Genomic DNA, 22,373 nt, shown 5'->3' on the forward strand with positions numbered 1-22,373 from the left:
ACAAAAGTAATATGTAGAAATTTATTATGAAGGAAAAAATTTAATCGACTAGGAATTGAAACAATAAGGGACGAAAAAAACAAGAAACAAATTACTCAAAAGAGTAAGAACTAACAAGTTGGCTGTCGTTTTTCATGTACAAACATAAATATATTGATAATGAAATTATTTGAAATGGAAAAGATGAAGAAAACAAAAACGAGTATAAAACGTGAACATATAAATAGCAGCAAACTGTAGACAAACAATTAAAAAGTAAAGTAAGACAATGAGATGATACTGATACGATAGAAAAAATAATGAAAGTTGACAATGAAACAGAGAATTAAAAAAAACAGTTAAAAAACCGATAGATTTGCAACTGGCTGAATGACTAATATCTATACCATTAAACAAAGCGACAAATATATCATACAGGGAACTACGGAATTTTTTGTGAGACTAAGTAATTTGTAAGTATAACGTATTAAATATAATAAATCTTTAAAAGTGATAATGTTTACCTGTGATAACAACTTTTGAAGCTCCCATAGCTTTAGCCGATAAGAGAGTAACGAGACCGATTGGACCAGCTCCTGTAATAAGACAGACGTCGCCCACTTTAATTTCAGCTCGTTTGCAAGCGTGGACACCAACAGATAAGGGTTCCATCAAAGCACCTTCTTCGAGATCCATGTTATCAGGAAGTCTAAAAGTTAAAAACATATGTTAAACATGATACGATAACAATAACGTGTTAAAAAAGGTGCTTTGCCTCTATCATAATGAGATTAATAATTGGTTGGTCTTCTGGCAATCTAATTACAAATGATTTTAAGTTTTTTCAGTTTTAAAAATACTTAAGCCGTGGCGCAAATCGAGGGTGGTCGCACTTCTGAAACCAGCTAAAGCATCCACCGAAGCCAAAAAATTCTTACCAGTTTGATTACTTTGCCACACTTTCAAAATTTTTGAACGGATGATGGCTTATGTCGAGAATGGCTTTGAGGAAAAGAAAATAATGGGTGTAGCTTACATTGACTTAACTGCCGCGTATGACACCATCAACCACTAAAAATTGCTAGAAAAAGTATATAAAGTGGCAGAGGGATTTAGTTGATAAAGTGCCGATTAAAATCTGCTCTTAGTAATACTAACTTTTCAGTGGTTTATAATCAAGAAACGCAAAATATTCTTAGCTACACAGGAAAGAGATTTTGAAAACGTAGACACCAAATTGTCAGCTTCGCTGGAAGAACCATCAGAATACTACAGGAAAAATTCGCTAAGACCAAACCCAAATAAAACTCAAGTCTGCGCCTATTATCTGAATAGCCATCAAGACAGAAAAAACCTAAACATAACATGGCGAGGAGAACTGTATCTATCTATCTATACAGCCCTTGCTGTCCAATTTTGGACATAGGCCTCCTCTTCCTTCTTCCACGTCTCTCTATTGTAGGCAGTTTGTATCCACTTCGGGCCTGCGTGTTTCTTCAAATCATCTGACCATCTCATTTGTGGCCTCCCTCTTTTTCGTTTGTAACTATATGGTCTCCAGTGTATAATCATCTTATTCCATCTGTCGCCTTTCTGTCTTATGGTATGTCCAGCGAACTTCCACTTAAGATTTGCTATCTACGTTAATACGTCGGTCACTTTTGTTTTGTTGCGGATGTGGAGGAGAACTGTAGAAAACCAAAATACTTGCGAGGTGAAACTGGGCAGCACTTTCACATTTAAAGGTCACTGCGAAGACACAAAGGCAAAGATTTCCTCAAGAAATAACATAATACTGGAACAAGTTAAGAAACTCAGCCAAGTGTACTAGATATAGTCCGATATAGCTTTTGTTCCCCTGCAGCGGAATGACATATAGAGTGATTCAATTCCATATTGGTACCACCGATTTTTCTTAGGAAATTAGTGGTATTTGGGTAGTAGCCTTTGGGTCTGGCAAGGGTTGTCAACGATCGGCCCGAACTTATATTTATGCAATTTTGAGAGTGTTGCTGTGGACATATTTTGTGTAGTTGCCAAGTTCATGCCGTATACGGGATATATTTCCACAACACTATTCCACAGGTAGACTGGAATGATTCCTGAAGCCACCCTGAAGTAATGCAACACAAGGTACGTGTCATACATCGTGTAATGCACTACAATAGGTGTATTGCTGATCTTCGAGCATATTTTGTGTGATAGTGGCCTGTGAGAGTTGTTATTTAGCGAAAAATTTAAGCGAATTTCGACATAAACTTCCAAGTTTTACTGTGTGCCTGCAGAGACAGAAAAAGAGAACCTGCGAGATAGAAAGAGAACAGATAAAATGAAACAGAATTTGGGCATATTAGAGTGTTGCTGTTGGCATATTTTGTGTAGGTGCCAAGTTTATACCGTATACGGGCCATATTTCCACACCAGTATTCCACAGGTAGACTGGAATGATACCCTTCTGGAAAATCATATTTTATTTAATATTTTTGCTTATTTATAAATAATATAGGAATTTATATAATCCTCTTACGGAGTTTTGAGAAAGTTTAGGTTAACGTATTAGTTTTGGATATTTTAAGGCCTATAAACCCTATTTTCTTCTGCACATATAGTCACTGTGTAGGTTAACCTAGTGGTTGTTAAGTAGTATTAAATTTGTTCAGTTTATTTTATTATTCATTATGTCATATTTGTTTACGAATCCCTCATTTCCATTTGAGCATTGCGGCCTACGTCTCTGTTATCATCCGATAGCCGGTGTAGCAACTACCGTCCGCACGAATTGTTGCATTTTGTTTTATATGCCGTTTTCATTATGTTGAAAGAGTTGACTGTCATACTGATCTGAATCCTTATAGTGCTGAGTAAGTTCAGAACTCTGTAATTCGAGGCTAGTTTCTTGCAGCTCTTCTTGGATTATGGTGATAGAAAATCTTCTGTCAACTATTGTACTAAAGTTTTTATTATTAAATAGTGATTTTTAATAACATTTATTGACTTTATCAGATGGATTTGAAGCTACACTATTTGGTAAAATATTAACAGGTTGTGCCGCGAAATTATTATCTCTTAGATAAAAGAAATACGCCGTTCATTATTAAAAAGAAAAAATCAAATGGAAAATAAGCTATGTTGTTTATTGCATTTTCTTTCTCCCTTTTGGTTTTACTCTTCATTAACACTAGTTTTTTTTATTTAAGTATCCAGAATTTGAGGAAAGAAAGCCTTCGAACAACAGTTGCGTATCATGGGCATAATGCAAAAAAATATATAAAAGAAGAATATTAAATAATAGAAAGTCACTGCACAACCGGTAACAGTTGCAATAAAAGACACACCGCTAACTACTTGTCTGTTTTTCTTTATTTGTTATTTATTTTAGGTAAACTCTGTAATTCCAACCTAAAACGAAAGGAATTGAAACTAAAACACTTCAATTTACTTACTTCCAACAGAAATCAGCGTCATGTACGTAGTATCTGGAGAGATTACCATCATCAGGAGGAGTGGCACAGAAGAAGATATCGGGGCAGAGATGATAGGCACCAGTTTTACAGTGATGGCAGGTACGGCATGGTACACCAGGTTCGATGGCTACTCTGTCGCCTAAAATACAGATATTCATATTACTATCTATCTCATTACACTCTTTAGTTTACTGTAATAAAACTGTATTCCTTACAACTGCATTTAGGAAAATAAACTACTGTTATATACCTAAGTAAAAAAATACTTTTAATTACCTGGTTTAAGATTCTTAACATTTTTTCCAACTTGCACAACTGTTCCTGAAGCTTCATGACCTAAAATAATACACAAATATTGATTTACAAATAACTATCATATGCCTAAAGAAATGTTATATAGTAATTTATATTCTGGTTCTTTCTGCCTTACGTCATCATAATCTACCACTAGAGATCTGTTCAATGATGTGAGACTTACAAATTAAGTCGTTGTTTGCGATCAGATGACGGGGACAAGAAGAACCCCTATTTTAAAATCCAGAAGCCTTATACGAAAGCGTCGTCTAACGAATGATCATAAAATTGTTTAAATGCGATTTTTAAGAAACAATATTTGATAACTTCAGCGTTGTAAATCTCCAACTTTTTGGATGAGTCTAGGTTTCGCCTAAGATGTTGCAATAGTTGTCTTTATGTGTATGAGCATCCGGGCGAAAGATAGTTACTTATTTTCATTTAAGTAATCGATCTATTTGATGTTTTTTAGCAGGAATCACTTCTTTTAGGGTTGCCATACAGATCGTAGTAAATAATTGATTTTTAAATGCTGAAAGTCATATTCTGTCTTCAAAATTCCTCATTGTCCATTGGCCAATTCTCTTTTTATTAGTTTTGCTATGATTTGCGTACTATATAAAATTCAGTGCACTTATAATTTTTCGTGCCCCCTGGACTCTAAATTGCGTATTTTGACTGCCTTATTTATAACCACTCCAAGGTATTTATTTAAATTTAATAGACAAGAGGTTATTGGTCTGTATGACTTTGATGTTGGGTCTGATACTTCACCTACTGTAAGCAAGCATATTAGTTTAACATTTTGCCATATTTCCGACCCGACCCCTCCATGCTATACTGGCTTTGAGGAGCTTGCATGTGTGTAATATCAATACCCCTAACCCCATATGTAAAAGTATCGGATACATGCCATCTATCCCTGGAGACTTATATGGCTGAAATTTATTAATAGCCCACCTAATCTATAGAACTTGGCCTTATCGGCTTTTGGTCTATGTTAGTTCGTCTATCTGTATCATTCAGAGCTGTTGATATTAAATAAAACAAACGCATGATTGGAAAGAAAAGAAACACAAAAAAATAAATTGATAACTTCTGAGGATCCCACGCAAATCTATTAATGGTAAAAAATTGACAGAAAACAAAAAAAGTAGAAACAAGTAGGAAGACAAAACAAAAAAAGTAGAAACAAGTAGGAAGAAAGAGTAATGGGGTATTTTCACTTGTTTTTATATAAATACTTACCAATTACCATGGGGTCTTTGACAACAAATGGACCACATCTTCCACTAACTAGGTAATGAACGTCAGAACCGCAAATTCCTACCACTTCCATCTGAAGAAGGACCTCTAAAATAAAGAAAAACATGGCATTAGAAAATTTACGTTTCCAACGTATTTAAAGCTTAAACAAAATTATTATGTATCGATACTACACTTTCCCCGTTTGATTTAGAAATACATTTTAACCATTATCAATGTAAGTTTGGACATCTGAATTTTAATTTATTGCCAAAGCTTTTCAATTTTAATAAAGTTGAGAAAAAGTGTAATAATGTGAAAAGATCAATATCGTCAAAGGAAAATGTCGAAAGAATTTTTTTTAGATAAAGTATTTATACAATGTTGCATGTTTTCTCTGGGCATTTTTGTTGTGGGAATGATATCTTCAGAAAACATCGACGAATTTCTCTGTGTCCCCATTACTTTTATGATGTCACTAGTACTCCCATAGCTAGCTAGTTATATATAGTTCATTATCTATGTAATATACTGTAACAATTATTATATGATTTATTAGTTGAAAACGATTGGTGGCATTGCGGTAGAGCTTATTTCTGTTGTGCGTTATGTTTTTTTATAATAATCTTTTTTGAGAACGATTTCCGGAGTGGAAGTCCAAAAGTCGAACACTAGTTCGTTGAAAATGTGATATTCATTACAACCAATAATTGTGTAAACTCATTCCGAATATTTAAATTACTCTTATCTGTCGCAACTACTTTGCTCAATGTCGAGATTTCCACGTGTTGCGACTATTTATGAAGTATATTATACAACAATTAACTGAGTAAATCTTAAATGAATGTGGATCCAAGATGCGTAAATATTTTTAAAGTGGGGACTTATTGTAAACTGAACCTATATTTCTTTATTAATTCATACGGTGGTACGATGGTTATTTTTAAACTCTATATTATAGGATACATCCTACATTGTTTCTAATTTAAGATTTGATAAGAGGTGAATTTTAAACTGGTTTAATCAACATTAATGACATGTTAATGAACCAAATCAAAAATGATTTGAACTAATGTACCAATAATGTTTCGTTCAAACATTCACATGGTGATGAAAATTCAGATATTATTGCAAACCACTGAAATGAAAATACTTTGAGAATCCATAAACCAGCAACGCAAACAATGGTAAAAGTAGGCAATAAGTAAAATTATCATGCAGATAAAAATGATAAATAAAAGAGAATTACCAGGTAAACATAATGACCCAATACAGAGCAATAATACCGGTGTGAAATAACTGTCAAATGAGTTATAAACAAGTGCGAAAAATTCTTATCAACCGAAAATATCCTCCAATGATCAAGTAAAGAAAATACCCAAAAAACAGTGATGCTTATTGTTTGGAAAAGTATCAAGACTGATTTAAATATTTTATTTTTATTATTCAGAATATGACCTTATTTAGTTTTAAATCTTTTATTCAATCATAGTATATTAGCTAAGTATAATATGGCTTTAGTTCATCCTTTAAATTCTCGAACTCAAATTGGCTGATTAATTATTGTCAAGTTCTGAGAATTCACTTGTCTGAAAACAACATGTTTTTGGGAAACATTTATCAACCCAAACACTTCAGAGTCCTTAAGGAAACGTACCCATTCTTTGTGTAGAAAGTTTAAAATGCCACTTTAAGCTTAATTTACGGCTATTCACGGAGGTCCTAAGAACAGAAGAACCACCCCAATGGATTCGCGTACATACATATTTTGTTTCGTATGATCGGCCACTTTACACCAACCTCTCGTCAAGAACAGAAGCAAGCAAACCAGCATCGGGTGTGCATCCCATTTTTACCCTTAGACCTTACTCCAAGCGAGGCCCAACCACAGACAAAAGGTAAGTGAATCTCATATAGAATTGACAATAAGATATTAAATCTGCCAATTGTTATTTGAATTGCATTTTATTTTACATATCTATTTACGAACATTTGCTATTTTTCGATAATTTACTTACAAACAAATTATTTTATTTTTTCGTTATTATTATTTATCGATTATCATTTAACCAGCGACCTCATTAAGTTTTATACAAAACACCTAAACGAACATTTGCTATTTTTCACTAATTTACTTACAAACAAATTATTTCATTTTTTCGTTATTATTATTTATCGATTATCATTTAACCAGCGACCTCATTAAGTTTTATACAAAACACTTATATTAATATCACAAATAACTAACGATCAAAACACTAAGCAATAGTACAGTTTTAAAATCATCACTTAATACTTTTGAAAACAGTGTTTCTCTATGAAGACTACAAAGTGCCTACAAAGTAAAGAGACTTTTTTCAAAAACTGTAGTAACCATATTTTTTTCTGTGCTATTTTTCTGTAAATAGCCCGATCTCCGTCAATGCATACGTCGACACAGCATTTTATTTTATATAAGAATTCATTGCATTGAAAAGTTTTTTCTATTCCTTCCACGAACAATTCCACGACATTTTGTCAATTCTTTTTGCGACAGTACTATTGGAACAATATTATTAGAAAGTGGTATGTGCTCCAGTTTCTTAAGGTCTTTTTCACAGCTCCTTCAATTGATATTACGAGTAAATCTTCAACAATCGTAAGATGTTTACCTAGATTGGCGATTTTTAAGCTAATGATATATGATGCATAAGAAGTATTTTATTAATATTTACGAAATATTTTTTGAAGATTTAATTTTCAGCAATTCTTTTTGAAAAAGAATCTACCTATCGGCTTTTAATACCTATAATAAACCTCCATATTTGATATTATGTACCCTTTAATTTGATGTATGTAACTTTTAATGCAGATTTGATGTATATCCGACGCTTTCAGATGATCATCTTTTTTTTCGATTATGAAGATGTTTTAAAACACCTTTTTGGTAAAACACAAAGTTAAACAAATCTCCGTACACTACTAACACAACAAGCTGCAAATTTTTCTTGTTTCAAAAATCGTAAATGTAGTTTAAAGAGAAATATTTTAATTGAATAGAGATGAAGACACTGAAGAAAATTACAAAAAATGAATTGCAGAACTGCTTCAGTTACTTGAAAGCACCAATGGGAGCACGTTATCAAGTGGAACGAATCCTAATTTCCAAGAATTGCACTATAATATAACAATCAATTGAAGAGGGTGACTCACTGGCAAAGGTAATTTCAAACTGTCAACTGTTAAGAAATTCCATAATTCCAGCGACGTCGTTATTTCATAATTTTTTTAGCATTGGATTATTTTATTAGAAATTAATTCCATCGTGATGTCTCTGTACGTACATTTGTCGTTCTGTGAATTTCTTACTTACCCAAGTCTTGACTTGATATTATAGGAATATAGATACTTGACTTTATACGAACAATGTTATTCCCTGAAAAAATTTCTTAATTGTGACGTCTGTGAAGATCGTATTACCATCGAAATTATACTTGTCATCACATTACATTTTTTTTTGATGGTTGAAAATTAAATAATCTGGTATTATTTAAAATTTTAGTGGGAATTACATAGTCGGTAAATTGTCATCCGTCTTACAAGAGAAAAACAAATTATCTGGAAGGTATATGAACGCTCAAGAGACACTAGATCCAGAATTGAAATGGCACGGTCTACATTTATTAAGTTGAGATCCTTGCTGTGCTGCAGTGATCTCAGTTTGGGAACCAAAATGCGAATAGTGAGGTGCTACGTTCTTCCAGTGTTACTATATGGCGTTGAAGCTTGGACACTGACGCAAGCCACTCAAAAACGAATCGAAGCCTTCGAGATGTGGATATACAGAAGGATACTAAAAATATCTTATGTGGACCATGTCACCAACGTTGAGGTCCTACAGCGCATGACAAAAGAAAAAGAAGTGCTTAATTTAATTAAACAACGTAAGCTTGAGTACCTCGGCCACGTGATGCGGAACGAAGAAAAATATCGAATTCTTCAACTCGTTATGCAGGGTAAAGTATTTGGCAGAAGAGGACCGGGACGCCGTCGTATCTCGTGGTTGAAAAATCTCCGACAATGGTTTGGGATGACCTCAGCGGAGCTGTTTCGCACAGCAATCAACAAAACCATAATAGCCTTGATGATCGCCAACATCCGGACCGGATAAGGCACTGAAGAAGAAGTATATGAAGGAAAAAAGGTAGTAAATAGGATTCGCGTAACTCAGAGAGATCCGAGGGTAACGAAGAAGTACGTAGTAGAACAAAAACAACAGACGGAAGAAGCACTACGGAGCAGAGGACACTCACCAACCAGATGCACTGATGACCTGAAGAGTACTAGCGGTAACTGGATGAAAACGAAAGAGCTGACTGAGACATATGTCCAACAGTAGACGTACAGGTATAGGTTATTAAGTTGGATGAATCCCAAAAAAATATTCTCCGCAGAACTGTACATTCATTTTTCTTTGAAAATAGGGCTCCGACCCTCAAATCCGTATTAAGTAAAATATGCGAAATCCACAATTTTCCTAAAATGAGCCGTTAATCATTAAGAACAACATAACAAAATATTAACTTTCAATATATAAAATGATACCTGAATTCGATTTCAACAAATAATGAGGAAATAATATCATGGCGACGTAATTATTTACGTTTAATTCAGATGCTCTCCTTCAAGCCATCCTGCAAGGAAAAATATTTGGAAAACGAGGTCCAGGAAGAAGAAGAACATCTTGGTTAAAGAACCTCAGAATCTGGTTCAATATAACATCTGTGCAGCTTTTCCGCGCTGCTGCATATAAGATAAAGATTGTTATGATGATCGCCAACATACGTAACGGATAGGCACATCAAGAAGGAGAAGAAGACTTCGGAAATATTGTGCGACAAAAAGAAAAAATTAATACCTTGACGCCAAGCATACAGTCGGTAAAGTTTATCAGCAAGATTGTGTATACCGTCAGGTAAGGGCTAGCGTCTAATTGTTGCCCATATTGGCAGCAATACTGGTTTTCTGCAAAATGGTACCTTTGTTTTTATACCGAAGAAAATCGAGGACTTTTAGAAGACGTGAACTCCAACGCTTCAAAAAGTGGTTCCAGAACATTCTCCAGCATGCAGATAGTCATTATCTGTCATTGTATGGGATAATGCATCTTATCACAGCCGCCTTGTTAAACGCATTCCAAAAATGACTGATAGAAAATCCGTCATGCAGAGCAGGCTACAAGAAAAATTCATTCCATTTACAGACGATACGGTCTAACGATAAAAGCAAAACTAATGACAACAATCAAGTTGGTATTTAAAATAACTTATGATACGCAAATAAGACATAACGATTATTTGATAAGAACATGTGTAGGAATTTCATTACTTTCTTTATTGTTGATAATGAACTTGTTTTGTATTATAACATATTTAGTTTTGACTTTGCAAGTTTAAATGGGATATTTATATGATTTATTAATCGACAACCTTGAAACTACTGTTATATAAAGAATTACAATAACTTGCATTCTTGGGAATTTTTACTAGTTATACAAAAACCCATGTTCAGAGAACAATTTAAAAGGCCAATCTATAATCACATGAATACACTGTAGAAAATACGATTGTGGGTAGATTACCTTGTTTGCAAAAATAAATATTAAGTGGATTAACTATTATCAATACAACTCTTGGTAAAAATTTGTATTGTATGTTAAACATGCCGTGCAAACACAAAGGTCAAAGCCAAGGTTATCTATAAGAAAGGACACAAATTTCCTAACAAAGAGATTAATAATTTGATAATTAATTATTACGTATTTTGATCGAATTTTTGGAAATCTCTATGCAGGAATTCTCGCATTTGTATGCATTATAGATAAAATCGTAAATAGATGTAAACTTTTAGCCAAGGTGAAATAACCTGAAATGCGGCGTCGATATACACCTAATAAAAAGAAATGAAAATGCTTTCACATTTTATTGGTCTTAACTTATGTACATCTGTACCTTCGTCGTAACGGTGATATTCCAAAACCAAACACACTTATTACAAAGTACTAACTATTCTATGCCTACGACATTGCTCCCATCAACTGGTAGTAGTGTCACCTCGGGGGAACAATTAAGGGTCTAACCACCTTCTGTTATCCCCGGGTGCTCTGTAGAGGGCTTCGGAGTTGACGTCGAGAGCTCCTCTACTTAAGTCCATTTACTGGGTATGGACTTGTAAATATTTATATCTTCGGTGTCTTGCCTTGAAAAAGGCAAGATATTTCTTACACAACAAATTCCTCGTCGAAAATGGTACATTAGGTTGTGGTCTTCCGATGGCTTGTCTTAAGAAAGACAAGATATTTTCTTACATGACAAAGGATTGTCGAAATAAAAACACCAAGTTAAAGTTGAAAATAACTCTCAGCCACAGAGTATGGAAAATAGAACAGGAGCAGAGCCCCGAGAGCACTAAGCTCTCGGAGAGCCCGTGAGGGACTGACCTGGCTGACCTGAAAATCGTTAATATTTATATGCGCTGTTCGAGCGATAAATAGGGATTTCCAGGTCAAGAGCCAATGGGAAAACTCGAGGCGGGGCGATGCGCATCGAAATGCGTACTAGTCAACAGACTATGGCATTCGATGACAGTAGGGACACGCGGTGTGTACAAAGGGCAGGGACGTAATCAAAGCGAGCTTTAGACTCGCGCTTAGGTACTGGGAATTCTTCGTTCATGGAGAACAACTGCAAGCCTTAATCCCTAGCACGAAGGAGGTTCAGTGAATTACCCGGTCGCTCGGTCAGGGAGGACATGCTGATTTCTTCAGTGTAGCGCGCGTGCAATCATCACAGACATGTTATTGCTCAATCTCGTGCGGCTACAAGTCGCCTGCCTATCTAAGAATTGTGTGTACTCCGACAGTATAAACCACGTGCAACAAGAGCAGGAAACTCTACCGACGGGCCTTTGGAATGTTGAAATACGCCTAGTTAGCATGCTAGAGTCTCATTCGTTATCGGAATTAACTAGAAAAATCGCTATACCAACTAAGAACGCTCATGCACCACCACTCACCGAATCAAGAAAAAGCTCTCAATCTGTCATTCCTTCCGGTGTCCGAGCCGGGTGAGGTTTACTTTGTTGATGACATTGGTACAAACCTGTGAGCCTCTTTTAATTTTTGGCTCGAAAATATCTAATCTTGATATAAAAATGGTGTAGTGAGCCTTCAGCTCAAAGAAAATCCTATAAAAGTGATCGTATTGCGTAACCAAACACAACACAGATGATGGGAAACCGATACTACTTCCATCTGATGGAAAAAGTTAAAAACACAATACGACTCAAACTGATTAACTAATTACTCAACGTTTACGAATTACAGGGTAGTTACAATACTAAATGTGGCATATAAAATCTGGAAAATATTTTACAAGAGATTTCCATAAGGCATTTGATTGCCTGATAATACTTAAATTGATATAATTAATGCAAAATGTTTAGGGTAACAAAGAGAGGTATAAGGTTCGTCATGGTTATTTGGAAGGTTCTCAGGGGAAAGCGCACTTAGGCCCAGAGTTAGGTAGACCTTTTTTGATAGATACGGAAGTGATGCAAGGGAATTCCTTTTATACTGATCCTTTTAACATAGCTTTTCACGTGTCAGACTGAGACAAAGTAGAACAATTGTACACAATACAAACATGGCATGCGTTTATACACACGACATTGGGCTAGTTGCTCGAGAGCTTGTTAGAAATGCTGTTTGGGATTGAAGAACAGAGTAAATCGGTCAGAAAAATCAACTATTTGAAAGTGACTGCTGATGAAGCTAGAAGAAACTCTTAGAAAGTTAATTTTTGAGATTTTAACTACAAAGGAGTTGCTAGTTTCACATATTAACTCATATATTAAGGTAAGCTAGGATATATCAAATATATAGAATACACGAAGAATGCAATAATATTGGGACAAGACTTATAAATTTCGCAGCATCTCTGAACATGGCGATCGGCAGTGACGTGGATATCCCCAGATAAATTTTTTGACAATTTTCTGACAATTTTCTGACATTCAAGATAGATGGGGCCTGTCTACTTTTGTATGTAGTTAAAACTATGGATAAGTGGTCTGCCTTTCCGCCTTCGAGTTTGCGTATCTGATGAGCATAACATAGGGCGAAACATTTTATAGTTTGGCAAAACTAAAACTTTTTGATCTGTAGATCTTTTTAGATAGAAGGAGAAGGCATTCATGCCTTATAAATGCCTAATACCATTCCTTTTATTACTAGTTTGTTAAAACATTTTGTGAGGGCCTAGCCCTCAGTATATTATCGATCGAGTTAGCAAATACAAATATTTAGGCACTTTTATAAATGAAGACAACGATAGCTCAACAGAAATCAAAATAAGAATAGAAAAAGTCAGATCCATATTCACTAAAATGAAGAGAGTGTTCTGCGGAAGAGATTTGAGCCTTGAAATGAAACTTCGCCTGATGAGATGTTACGTACTTTCTGTGCTGTTCTACGGAATGGAGTCACGGACGTTGAAAAAGATTGATACCAAAAAATTAGAGGCATTTGAACTGTGGATGTATCGCAGAATCCTGAGAATATCATGGACCGAGAGAGTCACAAATGTCGAGGTCTTGAGAAGAATGAATAAAGAAAAGGAAGTCATATTTACGATCAAAAAACGAAAACTGCAAATACTTGGGACACATTACAAGAGGCGAAAGATATGAACTGCTTCGAATAATTATGCAAGGGAAAATAGCAGGAAAAAGGTCCATAGGAAGAAGATGAAACTCCTGGCTAAAGAATCTACGGGAATGGTATAGCTGTAGCAACAACGAATTGTTTCGGTCAGCAGTTTCGAAAATACGTATAGCCCTGATGATCGCCACCCTTCGGAACGAAGATGGTACTTGAAGAAGAAGAGGGCCTAGCAACTTATTAACACGTTTAAATATTTTACATGTAAAATAAATTTGACGAAAATAGTCGAGTGCATTAATTTAAAAACTTTTTATTTGAACAAGAGTAAAATTGCAAATAAATTATTTCAATTGTATCAATTTGAAACATATCATATCATAAGATCACATCGTAAACTCAATAAAAAATAATTATTAAAGTACATTAAGTAATTTTACACAACTAAGTACATATTTATTGATATTATACCGTGTACTGCGTGATATGATAAAACACTTAACAAGTTTAATAAAACAAAATTATATTTTTTAATTAAGCAATTAAGTTATATCATAATCATTTGTAATAATTTGTTTATAGTTATTGTTATTATATACTATAAATATGGAAACAACTTACGGTTATCTTTTGGAACTGGAATTGGTCTTTGTTCCTAAAAAAAATAAATAGAAACATTAATATACAGAATCTTACGTATGTTGTAATTAGAAAAAAAATAGTTTATAATTCGAAAAAAATTTAGGCCCATCAGATTTTAGAATAGTAATGTTATCGATACAGAGCGGAAATGAAAAATGTAAGCAAATGCAAAATTATGAAAATTAAAAATTCCCTAGATCAGGACAAACTTGACAGATGGTGAAAGAATACCAAAAAAAATCGGGAATCTTAAAAAATCATTTTCTAGTTATTTATCTCTAACACAAAAACTATTTTATTGGGAAAGCGTTCGAAAATAAACTCGCAAAATTACTATGAGAAAGGAACAAGACGTTTGAGATTTAATTTCAACGCAGAGTTCCTACCATCGGCTTATACGTATTTCCTCAGAGCGCCTTATGCAGAAGCTCTGGATTGAAAATAAATCTTTCCCGTTATAAAAGAATAATCATAAAAATAATTTTTTTTAGAAGCTATAATGGTATCTAATAACAATCATAAAAGAAATCAGTTTGGCGAAACTAAAGTTTAGATATTTTTCTACTGTGCTTTCTACATATACAAAGCAGATAGGTTGTTAAAGTAGCCCACAAGTGGAAACTACAATTTGCATTCTACGACCTGTCGATCCATCCATTACGGTAAAAATCCTTCACGAATTAGTTTCTTTTTTATTTATTTTTTTTGCTTATTGGCTTGGAACCTTTAGCCACGTAATTACATATTAATATTAGTATTCATTCATACAGGATTGTACAAGGAGGACACTTTTCACGCTCAGAGATTCATCAGAGCGGATTTATTTTAACAAACAAGACATAAACCACGGTTAGGTAGGTGGGTAACATATATGGTAAACATACAAAGGAAATGTTCATGCACACGATCAATTTTACACTCATACCTTTAATTTAATTTTTAAAAGAAATATCATAATGATTTTAAAAAGTTTTATATTGTCTTCACTTAATAGAAGATTTATGTTTAATAGTGTACTTAAACCCTCTTTTATCAATTCTTTTAGCAGCCACGTGCTTATATTACGATGTAGTGGGCAGTCGAAAAGTATGTGATTTAAATCAGCTATACTAGTTCCACACTCACATCGGTCTATTGGGAGAACTCCTATTTTGTGTAGATGTTTCGGAAAACATCAATGATCTACTTTTAATCTTAAGACAGTTGACACTGTGTTTCTGCTTAGTGTAACATCTTTGTAAAATTGTTTCACAGCTACTGTTGGTTGTAATTTGTATAAATTAGTGCCTGTGCATTCACCCAACTGAATCCATCGTCTGTCCCATTTAAATTTAATATGTTGTTTGATATAGGCAAGTAGATCACATGTCTTGAATTCTTTTATCACGTTGAATTCAATGTGGATGCTGTAATGGACTTTTAGCTATAGAATCAGCAATAGTATTGCCAAAAATATCTGAGTGTCCCTTAACCCATACAAATTTAACACCATATGGATCTGATAGTTTTAGTAACTGTTGAAAAATTTCTAATATGAATATATTGCTATTGATTGTGAATTTAAAGTTTTGTAAGGAGTGTAATACTGACAGTGAATCACTGCATATGACAATTTTGTTCCACTGGTTTTCACAGCACAATTCAAGGGCTTTTTATATAGCACATGCTTCAGCAGAAAAGATGCTGGATTGATTATTTAAGATAAATGATTTTTTAATCTTCATTTTTGGTACAAAGTAAGCACTGGTTGTACATGTTGGTGATTTTGACCCGTCTGTATAAATCACAATATGGTCTGAATAGCCACTTAAGATTCCTTTGCGAGTAGTGTAACAAAATTCGTTTTGGTATTTAGGAATAATAATATTTGTAGCTAGAACACTTGTTAGATGTGGTATATCCAACGATTCCCTGATAAGATTACAAGGGGAATTTATTAACTTGAGCTCGTTGCAAGTTATAATTGCTCTTGCAAGTGGTGGAGAGTTTTTTTAATGAAGTATGTGGATGTTAAATCAGCTGTATTTAATTCATTAATTATTTTTGCATTATAAGTGCCACGATAATGTTGGTTTAGGAAATATTTGCTTGCCAGATATTCTCTGCGCAATGAGAGTGGGTTTTCAGATGCGAGAACTCGGGTGGCTTCATTTGGAGTGCTTTTCATCAATCCTAACACAATTATTAGAGCTTTAAATTGGATTCTATCAAGTTTACCAAAGTTTACCATATACCAAACAGCAGTAATCTATAATAGATCTTATATAGGCTCGATAAAAATTCAATGCAATGTTTTGAATTGCACCCCACGATCTCTTAAACACCATTTTAAGAAAATTAATACCTTTTTCGCAGCGAACAATTGTATAATTAATATGTTGAGTCCAAAGCAATTTTCTGTCAAGTACGACACCAAGATCTTAATTCCGAAACAAATGGAATATCATTGCCATGTAAGGTTACAGCGTGATCTTTAATAGGGTGTTTTCTTGAAAAAAAATACTACGGCGTATTTTTGGTACGAAATATTGAATCCATTTTAATTAGTTGCTAGTACTCACGAACATCGGTAAATAAATAAAGCAGAAAGACGTTTGAAATTTCATTTCAATGCAGGGCTCCTGCCATCCGCTTATATGTATTTCGACCTTAATCCGCGTCTTTCTCCTTTATTTATTTACTCATGTTCGTTAGTAGTAGAAACTAATTCGCGAAGGATTTTTGCCGTGGTAGATCGACAGGTTGTGGAATGCAAATTGTAGATTCCTCTTGTCGGTAAATTCAACAATATGTCTGCTTTGTATATTGTAGAAAGTACAGTAGGCAAATATCTCAATTTTAACATTAGAAATCCTATCCACTAATACCACTGCGCTTTCTACAACTTGCAAAGCAGACAGATTGATAAATTAGTCGACAAGGGAATCTATAACATGCATTCCATATGCCGTTCATCACGGTAAAAATTCTTAGTGAATTTAGTTTCTAGTAGTCGAAACCGAGTAAAGAACCAAAACAGAAAGACGATCTTAGATTTAATTTCAATGCAGGGCATCTGCCATCCACTTATAGCGACATAATATGCAAAGGTTCTGAATCTAAATTAAATCTCTCCCGTCACAGTACAATAATTATAAAAATAAAGAATACCTATCAATGAGTAAATTTTTTAAACATACTAATATCATTTATAGAACAACAAATCTACAAGGCAAAACAAAAATGTGATTAATGAAAGAGCATGACTAAAACAATGACAACTCTAGAGGCGATAAAATTTCCAGCAAGAAAAAAAGCTCATAACAAATAAATTTGTTTTTTAAAATCAGCGTTTTTTTTTAATTATGTACAACATATTGCAACGTTATAGACGTCACATCTTTTTTATTATTTTTTAAATAATTATTGTATTTCAATATCTTTTGATTTTATTCATCCATTAGCTTTATCTTTCATTTTACTATGTTTATGTTAAAAATAGTTAGTTAACTCTTCAATCAACTAAACATCCCATTTAATCTTTATTTTTCATTTTCAATGTTCATTTATTTCAGTGATATTTCCTGTATTAGACTCCAGTCTGATTTCTACGTCGTAGGCAGGTTTACGAAGCTCATTTTTACACTTTTATATCTAGGCGTAAAAGTAACATATTGTCAATCAAGTCACAAAAATTAATACTTTTGTGACGTTTCAAAAAAAAGTATTAGTGCACTTTAAGTCAAGGTTAAGTTTATTCTACAATTTAAGTTAGTAACAATCGTTATCGCCTTGTCTAATTTTAATAGTAGGCCATTTCTTTACTGGTTAAAATGCTTTTGAATACTCATTAAAAACAATGATAAATAAGATTATTTAGGATTATTAAAGTATTAAACAATTCGTTTACTAATCCTTTATAACATGAATTATTATAGTGTATTTTTATGTATGAGAGAGTAATAAAACAATAAATTATGTATGCAAATCCCTAAACTGTTGATACGGGTGACTCAATGAAAAACAGATATTTGTCAACAAGTTTACAGAAGTATATAGGAAAACAATTTTAAATTGACTATGACCACCAGGTATAAAGGTTGGAGCAGAATAGAATACAATAGTTGTGAGGTTTACTAATCCCTAAATAAGGTTGCCAGTGTCGGAGTGATGGAGGTTAACAGGTACTAATGAATTTGCAAGAAATGTAAGATGTTTATTTTATTGGTTATATATAACCAATAAAAGTTTAATAAGTACCTACCTATTTGCAAAATAAAGTTTAATTCTTTAGATAAAATAAAACGTTTTATTTTATCTAAAATGAGTGCATTCCACGAAGTAAGGGTTTCAACAATCAAACATTTAATTCTTTAATTCCAGGAATCTACGACAGTAATTGACTAGATAATTACCTTCTAAACTTATTCCACAGAAAATGTGATAGTGGGTTTTTCCATTTTGTAGGAAGGTCCAAGTGGCGTATTCAAAATTCTTAACAGTTCACTAAAAGTAGGTACTTCAGTTGCAAGGTGCAGTTTATTGTGTATACTAGTGTTATGGAAAATTTGGAAGTGCCGTGTAAACGCCGAAAAATTGGTCCTCTAACAGTTAATGAAAAAACATTCATATTTAATTGTTTTAAATCATTTACAGACAAACGTTTATGTGAAAGTGTGACTGTTGAGTTAGTTAGCAGTACACTTGGTGTTGGGAAATCTACGATTTACAGAGTTATTAAAGAAGAGAAATGTGGTAGTTTTCAAATGCCACGTAATGCTCCAGGGAAACCAAAATTTCAAATAGAATATCATTTTAAAGAAGGACTTCGACGGAAAGTGCATGAATTCTTCTTTAGACAAGAATTTCCAACATTGGATAAAGTTCTTGTCTCAGTTCGAGATGATAAGGATTACCCAGAAATGAGTCGAAGTACGTTATGGAAACTTTTAAAAGAAATAGGCTTCCGCTGGAAAAAGAATTCCAGAAAGTCTATTTTATTAGAAAGAAGCGATATTGTCATATGGAGAAGACATTTTCTAAGAACCATAAAGGAAATGAGAAACCAAAAAAGAAAAATATTTTATCTTGATGAAACATGGATCAACGAGGGTCATACACCAAATAAATTTTGGCAGGATGAAACTGTTACAAGTCAAAGGCACGCTTTTGTAAATAACTTATCTACTGGTTTAAACCCACCATCAGTAAAGGGATGCAGGCTGATAATAGTACACATTGGCAGTTCAGACGGTTTTGTTGAAGGTGGTTTATTAACTTTTGAATCAACTCGTACCGGTGACTACCATGAAGACATGAACGCTGATGTCTTTCAAGAATGGTTCGAACAAATGATAGATCTTCTTCCTAAGAACTGTGTAATAGTAATGGATAATGCAAGTTATCACTCCAGACTTATAGAAGGACTGACCACAACCAAGTGGTTAAAAAAAGACTTGCAGAATTGGCTGAGTTCAAAAAATATTACGTACCATCCCGGATCTATAAGAAAGGAACTTTATTCGTTGTGTGCCCTTCATAAAGAAAAATTTAAAAAATACGAAATTGATGAAATTGCCAAAAATCGTGGAATGACAGTACTTAGATCCCCACCATATCATTGTGAATTAAACCCGATTGAACTGGTATGGGCACAGATAAAGAGTGAAGTTTCAAGAAAAAATACCACTTTTAAAATTCATGATGTTAAACAGTTGTTTTTGGAGGCCGTAAATAATGTAAAACCTGAAAACTGGGAAAAGGCAGTAAATCACACTATTAAAGAAGAGGAAAAAATGTGGAAGCTGGACAATATTACTGATAAAATGATTCGAGCCAGTTATTATAAATCTTGGTTCTGAAAGTTCATCTTCTGAATCTGATTTGGATTTGTAACAAGTAGCTGTAAGTTTTATATTAATATTTTTATTCATCTATTTAACATACCTTAGACGGTTTTAAAAACTCTTTTTTTCTTTTGTAATTTTTAAAAATTAAAAAAAATGTGAATTTTTTAAAACCCTTTTTAATGTAGGCCAGTCAGTTCTAATATAGTGTGTGATAAAAGAGGTCACTTTTGTTTACATACACATAACACTTTATAACACTGAAATAATTCATTTATTTTTTACAATTATTCAAAGTAATTTTTCATTCTTGAGCACGCCCATGAAGTGGTCGGAGCTACCAGTTAAAATTATGCTAATTACTCTCTCGTTCATAAAAATAAACTATAACAGCGAAATATTGAGAAGAGACAACAAGAATAGGGAATTACTAAAAAATTTCAAATCTAGGAAAATATCTTATTTGGATTATATGTTAAAAAATATATACCTATATGTAGAAAATAGATACAGAATTCTGAAGCTGAGTCTTTATCGTCTTTATCGTCATCTTCGTCTGAAGTGAAAAATAAAAAGTCGAGGGTGTTGAAAGAAACCAGCTTCTTGGCCAAAAAATTGGGATGGCAGTTTTTGACAAAACACCGGTTTTCGGTTAAACCGTTTTTTTTGCTTACGGTTTAACCTGGCGGTTATAACCGGCCAAAGAAAAACCGGTTTTTTCAAAAACCGGTTTTCGGTTTTTTTAATCCAATAGGTTACAAGTTTGCACTTTCAGTTTGCTTCTATATTTATAAAATAAACTAAAATTTGAATTATGGTTTTGTTTGGAATAATTACTTGAGAATAATAATTTTGATTGGGATCAAAAATAATACCTAACCTAATCCTAATCACCGTAAAAACCTAATAACCGGTTTTTACTTTAAAAATAAAAAACCGGTTATAATCGGGACAAAAAAACAACCGATAAAACCGGTTATTGCGAAGTAAAAAAACCGGTTTTCGGTTAAAACCGGTAGGTTTTTCCCGTCCCTACCAAAAAAGCATTCGAGATTGGACCAAAATATAAAACACGGACAACTTTTCATAATACCAGAAGAGTCCAGAGTTCTCCAAGAGCATTCACAGTAAAATAAATGATTAGAAGCAAGTCATTTGGCAGAATTCTAGTTCTAGATAAGGACACTAAGATAGTATAAAAAAAAGTAAGACATGTGCAATAGAATAAAATAAACAAAATAATTTTTCAACATCCGAAATTAATGAGAGTTATACTGGGAAATGAAAGCATTTCGGAAGTTCTGACGCACAGGATTATGTTAGTGTGTAATATTATCGTAATAACATAAAAATATCAAAACATTCTAAAAATGTTACACGAGCTATTAACATTACTGATATCTAAACTAAAGCTAATATTTTGCTTGTATAAATATTTATATAAAAAATGGCAACAATACAAATGAAAATTGCATAATAAACGTTGATGTATGGGTCAACGAATTTTAATTTTTTGGTCAATTTTATTCGCTATCATTATTTAATAAATACAATTGCAAACTTTGACCTCCAATAAGCAATCACAATTTTGATTACGTTGATGCTGAACGGATCTACGTTGCGATGTTCGTATTGCTCAACCTTGAAATATGATTAGTTGGTGGTTGACACTCCCCCATTGACCTGCCTATAATAATATTTTTATAATTATAGATTTTAATAGGAATAGCTTCAAACAAGAAAAGTAATCTATTATATTCATTCAATCGGTTAATATAAAAATTGTATTCACCGATTAATTACATAACTAGAAAATTCTTTAATCAGGAAAACAAAAAAATTATATATCGATGAACAGCAATCGTAAATACGTATTTTTTACTATTTGGTCGTGATTAGTACCGTACTAACAAAAAAAAAGATGCCGCATTGAAATTTCACTTTATACGCCGCCACAAATTGGACGATGGTAGGCATGGGTTGAGTTCGCACGCAGCAATTAATTGGGAAATAATAAATTATTAAATAACGAACAATATGAAAATAGAATTATGAATCAGACGATTAATTTGCATTCCTCTAAAATGACAGAACACGTCACAAACAAAGAGGTTCTGAGAAGGATGCACAAAGAAATATAAATTTTAAATATAATTGGAATATCTTGGACATATTACACGTGGAGAGAAATACACCTTGCTCCAACTGATTATGCAGGGAAAGATC

General features: G+C 33.3%; 1 protein-coding gene across 1 annotated transcript in view; it reads right to left on the minus strand.

The window, feature by feature from the left end:
- LOC140446045 (sorbitol dehydrogenase-like) overlaps nucleotides 1–22,373 on the minus strand; it is a 50,303-nt gene that overhangs the window by 12,222 nt on the left and 15,708 nt on the right. Inside the window, exons 2-6 of the mRNA XM_072538552.1 lie at nucleotides 14,302–14,335; nucleotides 4,986–5,090; nucleotides 3,720–3,779; nucleotides 3,423–3,582; nucleotides 504–688 (exon numbers count right to left, since the gene is read on the minus strand). Of these exons, the coding sequence (XP_072394653.1) occupies nucleotides 504–688; nucleotides 3,423–3,582; nucleotides 3,720–3,779; nucleotides 4,986–5,090; nucleotides 14,302–14,335 (544 nt within the window). The remainder of the gene's footprint in view (nucleotides 1–503; nucleotides 689–3,422; nucleotides 3,583–3,719; nucleotides 3,780–4,985; nucleotides 5,091–14,301; nucleotides 14,336–22,373) is intronic.

Source organism: Diabrotica undecimpunctata, chromosome 7 (genome assembly GCF_040954645.1).
Source record: "Diabrotica undecimpunctata isolate CICGRU chromosome 7, icDiaUnde3, whole genome shotgun sequence".
Lineage (NCBI taxonomy): Eukaryota > Metazoa > Arthropoda > Insecta > Coleoptera > Chrysomelidae > Diabrotica > Diabrotica undecimpunctata.